This window comes from Anopheles merus, chromosome 2R (genome assembly GCF_017562075.2).
Source record: "Anopheles merus strain MAF chromosome 2R, AmerM5.1, whole genome shotgun sequence".
Classification (NCBI taxonomy): Eukaryota; Metazoa; Arthropoda; class Insecta; order Diptera; family Culicidae; genus Anopheles; species Anopheles merus.
Window position 1 is genome coordinate 42,369,915 of NC_054082.1, and position 8,287 is coordinate 42,378,201.

General features: G+C 45.5%; 3 protein-coding genes across 3 annotated transcripts in view; 2 read left to right on the forward strand and 1 right to left on the reverse strand.

The window, feature by feature from the left end:
* Window positions 1-3: 3 nt before the first annotated feature.
* On the forward strand, window positions 4-1,573 carry LOC121603677. The gene is made up of 4 exons (XM_041932764.1): window positions 4-156; window positions 219-950; window positions 1,004-1,109; window positions 1,206-1,573. Exons 1-4 carry the CDS (start codon window positions 94-96, stop codon window positions 1,394-1,396), a joined length of 1,092 nt encoding a protein of 363 aa, XP_041788698.1. The 5' UTR covers window positions 4-93; the 3' UTR covers window positions 1,397-1,573.
* Window positions 1,574-1,849: 276 nt separating this feature from the next.
* Window positions 1,850-8,287, forward strand: part of LOC121590793 — an 8,518-nt gene continuing 2,080 nt past the window's right edge. Inside the window, exons 1-3 of the mRNA XM_041910789.1 lie at window positions 1,850-2,254; window positions 2,342-3,200; window positions 3,269-3,466. Coding sequence (XP_041766723.1) covers window positions 2,042-2,254; window positions 2,342-3,200; window positions 3,269-3,466 — 1,270 coding nt within the window. The 5' untranslated portion in view covers window positions 1,850-2,041. The remainder of the gene's footprint in view (window positions 2,255-2,341; window positions 3,201-3,268; window positions 3,467-8,287) is intronic.
* On the reverse strand, window positions 3,733-5,552 carry LOC121603675. Its single transcript, XM_041932760.1, has 4 exons — window positions 4,886-5,552; window positions 4,498-4,791; window positions 4,201-4,417; window positions 3,733-4,129 (listed from the first exon to the last, which is right to left on the reverse strand). The coding sequence occupies exons 1-4, from the start codon at window positions 5,411-5,413 to the stop codon at window positions 3,936-3,938; spliced, it is 1,233 nt and encodes a 410-aa protein (XP_041788694.1). The 5' UTR covers window positions 5,414-5,552; the 3' UTR covers window positions 3,733-3,935.

Sequence of the window (8,287 nt, forward strand, 5' to 3'; positions counted from 1 at the left end):
CTACTGTCTGAGCAGCATGGAACCAGTTTCAAGCGGCTGATTGCCTACGATGTTAGCTTTGCCACCAAAAAGGGAGATAATTATGCGAGTGAAATGTATCGTGTGTCGGTACAGTACGACATCGGGAACATAGTGAAGAAAAGGATAATTCTTAAGGTGATTTGTAAACCATCGAAATAAAGAACAATAAAAAAAAACTTTTTTTACATGCCCTGCAGGTGATGCCATCGGGAGAACTACAGCAAAAAGTCATGGAGGAGAACAGTATCTACTCTAGGGAGATAGAAATTTACAGTCAAATAATGCCCAGGATATACAAGCTCTTAAGGTCGATTGGTGATGTTTCGATCATTTCGCCGCTCTGTTTGGCCACCGCCAACATACCCAAGCAGATGCTTGTGTTTGAAGATGTTAGCGAACAGAGCTTTAAGATGGTTGATCGTCGCCTTGGATTAGATTTAGACCATGCTCGCTTAGTGATTGTAAAGCTTGCCAAACTGCACGCCTGCTCGCGGATTGTGTACGAAGCTGAACCGACTCTGTTTGACCTCATGATGCAAGGATGCATTTCGGAGGATCCCAAGAAGCAAACGTTCTTACCCTACTATCGACGGTGCGTTGGTCAGGTGATGCGTTTAGTACAGCAATGGAACAAGGATGGAAGATGGAACTCGATTCTGGGAAAACTGGACAAGCTTCGGGACAAAATTATTCCCTACGGATGTGATGTTTACCACCGACGGGACGATTGCTTTAACGTACTTAATCATAACGACATCTGGGTTAACAATATGATGTTTCAATTCGAGCAGGGAACAGGAGTGAAAGATGTTCTGCTGCTGGATTACCAACTATCCTTTTACGGTTCCCCAGGGATAGATCTTAATTTCTTGCTGTACGGTTCACTGCAACCGGAAATTCGCAAATTACATCTCATGGAGTTAGTACAGGTAAGGTTTGATGGAACCAAAATGAAATTCAGAATAATTCAAACCACTTTTAGCTCTATCACACTACGCTCCGTGGAACGTTGGAGCAACTGCACTACGGAGGAACCATACCCAGCCTGCCAGACATCCACGTGGAAATCATTCGCAAGGGATTCCACCGTAAGCTCATACAAACTGCATGACATTAACCTTCCCACTTTAGAGGGTAAGATAAGAAAGTTTATGACACAATTTTACTGCCTTCGTCCACGACAGGTGTCAACGCCGTCTTTCAGCAGATGCCCGTTGCCATGATGGAACGTTCGGAAGATGCGGACATGGATTTGATCTTGGGAGAGGGCGAACGAAGCGAAACATGCCGTCGAGAGCTGTTTGACAATCCACGATACGTCAGCATTTTGCCAGCCCTGTTGCAGGAGTTTGATCTAGCCGGTTACTTAGATTAATCGTAACATTTCGTAATGTCTATGCATAACGTCTAGCCGTAACGTCAAACAAAATCAAACAAACTGGTCAGGTATGAGGCCTCACTCGGCGATAGTTTTAAGCTTTCATGTTAAGCAAGATATTAAATATTTAGAAATAAACTTCGGACGACTTGGTGCAAATGCCCTATGATTTATGGATAGCATTAACTGCTTTGTTCATTCTTTATCAACGATAGCTCTTTAAACTCATACAGAGAATAAACTCGTATTTATAGCGCACTACGTCACTAGAGCTTTCGTCACTAGAGCGATTATGTAGTACGAGTACTGGGCCGGTAATTGCATCAACCAATCCCAGCTCGGGATGCAAATTGTACTTCAGATTGATTCAGCTAGCAGTGCATCTTGGCCACTAGTAGCGATACACACAGGTTTCAATTGCTCAACCAATCTAAGAAGCACACCTCGCAGATGATGTCTTTCTGGATGTATCAAATACAGCACCAACAATTTATGACACCAGAACTAGATCTACGTTGACGTCACTTCCAATGGTAGTGGCCGTTTGGTATAAAGACTAACCGAGCGGCAGGTGCTCACTCACATAGCCACCGTTTCTTGTGACTAACAGCACCAGTGACAAACAGTCGGAAGTAAATAATAATGCCAGAAAATACCTTACCAGCTTGCCTGAACGCATCCGCCGATGCACCGGACTGGCTAAACGAAGTTTACGTGGAGCAAATGCTGCGCTGCGCGTTTAAGGACGCATCAATCAAAGTGCGCAAGCTGGATGTATACTATGCCGTGCCGAAAGGGAACAACTATGCTAGCATCATATTTCGCATCGGTGTTACGTACCACTCCCAGCTACAGGTAAAGATCTCGCCGGCTGATAACAGACGTGGCGCAATATTTTGCCTTCTTCACTTTTCGATTTTTTGCACATTATTTCCTTCACAGTACGAAATAGCACGCACCTTCATTGTCAAAGGTATGATTACGGAGGGAATTGCGGGCGAGAAACTGCGCCAGTACGACGTGCAGCGTAAGGAGATGGACGTGTACCAATTTGTGATTCCCGAGCTGAAGCTCCTGATGAAATCGATCGGCGAGCCGGGCGAGCTTTATCCTACCGCGCTGATAGTGGATCGCAAGCGTGAGGTGATCGTGTTTAAGGATCTGACCCCGGAAGGCTACCGGATGGTGGACCGGACGCAGGGCATGGACATAGTGCACATGAAAATGGCTATCAAGCTGATGGCCAAAATGCATGCCAGCTCGCTGAAGATGCGCGAGCAGCAGCCCAACATATTTGTGCCGTACAACACGTGCATCGTGACGCGCGAAACAGACGCTTTCTATCCGATGTTTGTGCACATCTTTAACGCACTGACGGATGAGGTTGGCAAATGGGGATCGGAATGGAAGTACTATCATGAGAAGCTGCAGCAGCTGGCACCGAACTTTGTCGAGTACTCACAGCGCGTGGTTGACAACGATCCGGCCAGCGATGATTTGTGCGTGTTTGTGCAGGGTGACATGTGGGTGAACAATTTCCTGTACAAGTATGATGGACAGGGCAATCCGATCGATGCGGTTCTGCTGGATTTTCAGTACTGCACGTACGGCACACCGATGATCGATTTCTGCTACCTTTACTACACCTCGGCTAGGGATGACATCAGGCAGAACTGTTTCGATGAGCTGCTCCAGTACTACTACTATCAGCTGGTGGACTACGCACGACGGTTGCACTATCGGGCGCGGTTGCCAACACTCTATCAGTTTCTGCAGCAAACACAACGGAAAATGTTCTACGGTATGACCAGTAGAGAAATACTTAAAATCATTTTATAATGATTTTCTTCATTTTTCCCCTCACTATAGCTGTGTACTCCACCTTCATTGCATTACCGGTACAGATGAATGACAATACGGCTGATGCCGATTTCGAAGCATTGATGTGCAACGACGAGCGGGCACGGAACTTTAAGCGCATGGTTGTGGCGAACGAGAAATACCAAACTATCCTGCGCGGTTTGCTGCCACAGTTCGATCGCAAGGGTCTTTTGGACAAATTGGACTAGGCTCCATTTGGAAAGTCTCAAATATTTTTCTACCTATCTTTATTATCAATAAACAAAATCCAGTAAGGTCTGAAGCCTTTCAAACGCTGGGCCTGTAACAGTGGTTTAGTATTTGATCCGGCTTAAACTGGAAGACGACATGCATGACAAAGCATAACTCCAACACACATTAAAATACACTGATGCAAAAGGGAAAGAAGGAATTACTGATAATAACAACACCAAGCTGATAACGCACACTGCTTCCAACGGTTTGTCAAACTGTCCAATGTTTCGTCCAAGCCTGCAGCTCTATGCAAACCAAATACGTGACATAATTTATTTTATTGTGTATTACGGCACGATGCATCAGCCGGAAATCAATGGTCTAAACACAAAGAAACGTCTACGTCTAGAAATACTGGCCAATACCCTTGGATTCCAAGTGGAACACATCTTGTGGGTGTTTAATCATAGACAGAACCGTGTCAACCCTTATTGGGCCCGGTCGCCATGAGACGCGGTAGCAGAATGGAAAGAATTTCAATAAACTTTGGGTTGCTGAATATCTCTTCCCGGGCGCGAATCGCCTCCTCGTGATCGCCGAGCATGTTCTCCGGCGTGGCCAGCTCGCTGTTTTCCAGTATCAGTGGTGGCACAATGCACGTCGTTACGATCAGCGCTAGAAAATTAAACCGAGCCCGAGATTAGCTTTGTTGTGCGCCGCATTTTGTATGCAAATCAACTGCTTACCATGGTCGCGTTTGGTTGCCATTTCCGACTGGACGCGTGCCAGATCCGGCAGCGGACCGTCGTATTTAAATTGGTGCAGTGCATCTCGCAGCTCGTCGGTGTACAGCTGCACCAGCTCCTCAAACCCGGCCCGCTGGATCTCACTATTGGCGGATGAGTACAGCAGGTGGTTTAGATCGAATGCGGGCGAGCCGGCGAAGCTCTCCTGGTAATCCACCTAGAGCAGAGTGTAAGGCAAAAGCAGTTTTTGAATTTGCACATCTAGATTAACTGAATCAGTGCATGCCGCTAGTGTACCATGATCACATCGCTAACCGTCCCTTCCGTGTCGTACTTCCATAGCAGATTGTTCAACCACATATCGCCATGGTTCAGCACGGTGAAGCACGTTTCGTCGCGTTCGTAGCTTTTCGCCTCCCTTTCAATGGCGTGCTCCAGAAATGAACGAAGGTCATCAGTGTACCGTCGCAGCTCGGGCACCTTCTCCGTCTGATCGATGCAATGCTGAATCGCGTTGGCGTAGAACAGATGGACGGGATTACCCTCGCTGGCGAAGCTGCTACTAGCAAGCACGCTGAATAGGTCACGATTCTGTAATTAGGTACTATGATCAATTAACATCTGTTGCTTTCCCACCATAGGATCGCGTAGACTTGACGGGTGATCGCATAACCTGTTACGCTACCTTGCGCCAAAGCACAGCTGTAGCTGCGTGAAATTTGGCCAACTTCTTCACCGCCAGCCGCAGGTGGGGCTCATCTAGCCGTGCCCGTCGGTCCGGTTGCCGGTAGCCCTTGACAGCCAAATCCTCCAGAACTAGTGCGTGCTCATCTTCGTAGATAAAGCGCGGAGCAAACTGTGTACAATCACCGTAGCTGGTCAGGAGCTCGCGTACCGCTTTCAGCACCGGTCCGTATACGGTTTTCTCTATACCGAACACGTTGAGCTGATCCGCGCCTTCAGCAAGCTCCGGGTTTGCTAACTTCGTTTTCACAATTAACGACACCTTCTCCGTGCGGCCCTGCGGTTCCGCACTTGCTAGCGTGTAGTCTACGGTAGCACGCACAATGGCACTCATGAAATTCTGCCCGTCCGGGCATCCGGCAGCCAGTTCGTACCGCTGCACCGTAACGTCTGCATGAAGGTATGTTTCCAGTACGCGCGTAAAATATTCCCGATCAATCCATTCCAGTCCCGGCGCCGGATCCGTCATGATTGCGGTAAACCCTCCGGCGATAATCTCACTCGTACAGGTGCGGCAACGCGATAACCGGTCGAACGGCCCGAAATTGTGACTGGCCCACACAATCAATCGCGATGTTGCTTTACAACTGGTCCCGCAAAATAAACGCATCCAATCTAAGCCCGGCGTGTCGGCTGCTGCTCCTCACACATACACCCATGTCGTACGTACGAGCGCACTTACACCAGCGACCATCGGTCCAAAGGGGGTGAGATAAAAGGTTGTGTCGAACCTCGACATTGAATCATATGTTGTGCAGCAACGCTTTGTTCAGTTTGATGCGCTGGCCAAACGGTATCAACTGTTTGGTATCGAATAGAATACACCCTACACTGTGTCACGAAGGGCATGTCGTGACACATACACGTAAATCAATGGAAGTATGTTATGCAGGCGTATTAAGGGGATTTTTTCCTGCAGGGGTTGATTTCGGTTTACAGGCAGCTGCAAAACAATGCTATAACTCATCACTATATGAATGGACAATCATATCCAGCTCCATCAATGATTATATATATTTTTAGTGTAGAATTTAGCTGTTGTGCTACCATGTTTTGTCTAATGTTTCTACCTCTTTAACTATTTAGCTATCCCACAAGATCACGACATTCAAAGGTTACGTAGATCAATTGATCTTTCACTGCTATTGTTAGATCGTCCATTTGTAATATCGGCAAGTCAGAGAAGCTCCGTCTTTAATTTTATTAGCAATCTATGGCAAAGCTGATCGACAAGTAATTCTAACATAATGGTTAAAAATTTCGTTTGAAGCCAAAAGAAATAAACATTTTTTTTTATTGATCTTGAAATGACGACCCAAAATGTACTTCTCTCTTATCAATCATTTTATTGCAGATACCCATTATCATCTTTGCCACCATACACTATCTCAGCCAAAACTGCCACGCGTTCTGTACCAGCACCGCACGACAGTCGCGTACAAATGACTTTGCGAATCTATGCTGGCTGATATCGTGGGTTGTTCTGGCACGCTTCGAACGATTACTTGCACAGTCGATTCTTGCTCTGCTAGCAACTGCTTTATCAAACGATTTTAATCACATGGTCTGACGTAAAAGATACAGTCCATTCGCACACAGAAATACTAAACGCTTGATAGTGTGCCTTGATGTAGGAAGCGCGTTAGCTCGGTATGCATTAGCTTCTTGAACTCTGGATTGTTGAGGACGGGATTATCTAGCTCTCCCTTAAGCAAAGCCTCAATATCGATCGCTGTTTGATCCATGTAGCGGAACGAACTAAAGATTGCGTAGTGGATTAGCTCTGAAATTAATGACAATGTTTTACTATCCTGTGAACTGTGTCAAACAAGTAGAAACACCCTCATCTTAATTAAAATGGTACGGTAACTTACCTAGCGAAGCATACCGTAGAAGCTCTATCTGCAAATCCAGCAAGGACGGTATTTTCCCAAGATATCCTAGCCGCTTCAGTAAATCACTGTACTGTTGATAATACATATATATCAACTCAGACCGATGTTTGTCCTTCACCTCTTGAGTCGGTATCATATCCAGTAGATAGTACAAATCAACCGCCGGTGGTGTCCAGCAACAGATCTGATAATCAAGCAGTATCGTATCGGTGTGTCGTCCTTCAGCATCGATTTTGTGCAGCATATTTTTACTATGAAAATCTCCATGTATCAACACGTTTTGATACGTCTTCGAATGGTTGTAAATGATACGTAAAGATCACGTATATTATCCTGGAAACTTTTGCAATGGCTTTGCAAAGTGTGCAAACTCCGGATACCTCTTTGTGAGGTGCATCAGATCCCCAAAGCCCTTGGTGATCATACCTTCAAACCCTATAAACTTGTCCCCCATTGAATAAGTGTGTCTTTCAGCAAATGTTGAGTCCTACATGTGATGAGAGGATAGATAAATAATGATCAGCACACTAAACAATATTGCTACTTACAGCGCTTTCCAACATCACGGACGCAGCGTGAAACATAGCAATATCCTTTACTATTGGCTTCATATCGTCCCAACGTGCTGATGAAATCGCCCATCACCCATCCCTGGTCACTAATATCTTCCAAAATCAGGATCGTGTGCGGGGCTTCAACGCACCGTAAATGTATCTATAATTAATATTATATGCTTATGTCATATGTTCACTACACTCTTAACAAACTTTAACACATACCGAGGATATTTGTACTCTTCTCCTATCTCTTTTAACATTCTTGTCATCTCCGGAAGAACCTTGCTGTACATTTCATTTCAATCGCAAACAATCCATCGTCATCCAAAAGCTCTTTCTTCAATCCGTCAGCTTCTGGCTTCGTTTTCATGATGATGTTGACCGACATCTCTTCATTTGAACGCTGGGATCGATAGGTGACGGTCGTGCGAAACATGACACTAGCGTAATGTCCCTTTATTGGTGCCCGGACGTAAAACACATGACTTTATTAACTCGATCGTTGGATCGTTATGTGATTCGCGCATCACATCACGGAAGAACTCGTCGTTCAAACCAACCCGAGCCTCAAGCTCGTCTTGATTGTACATTATACTGGTAATACACTTTAAATATTCGCAAGTTTACAAAAGTTAACGTGATGTTGATATACGTTGCTTTAACAGCGTCAACCAAACTGTCCTGCTGTAACAAACTTCCATCTTTAAATAGGAAAGCACATCACACGCTTTTATCTACACTGCTGTTCTAGTGTGGTGAGCGTATTCCACATCAGCAGCATAAGTTTGCAAAACCACTCGAACTCTCCCCACTGCTAAACATCGTTCAAGCGTCAGCGTAAAGCAGAAACCATTATGAACAAACGGCGATTGGAATATCATCATCGCTACC

Coding starts and splice junctions, on each gene's coding strand:
- LOC121603677 (XM_041932764.1), top strand. CDS start 94: ATGTATCGTGTGTCGGTACAGTACGACATCGGGAACATAGTGAAGAAA. Junction 951..1,003: donor ATCTCATGGAGTTAGTACAG/GTAAGGTTTGAT, acceptor AACCACTTTTAG/CTCTATCACACTACGCTCCG. Junction 1,110..1,205: donor CATTCGCAAGGGATTCCACC/GTAAGCTCATAC, acceptor CGTCCACGACAG/GTGTCAACGCCGTCTTTCAG.
- LOC121603675 (XM_041932760.1), bottom strand. CDS start 5,413: ATGACGGATCCGGCGCCGGGACTGGAATGGATTGATCGGGAATATTTT. Junction 4,792..4,885: donor CAGCTGTGCTTTGGCGCAAG/GTAGCGTAACAG, acceptor ACCTAATTACAG/AATCGTGACCTATTCAGCGT. Junction 4,418..4,497: donor CGGTTAGCGATGTGATCATG/GTACACTAGCGG, acceptor ACTCTGCTCTAG/GTGGATTACCAGGAGAGCTT.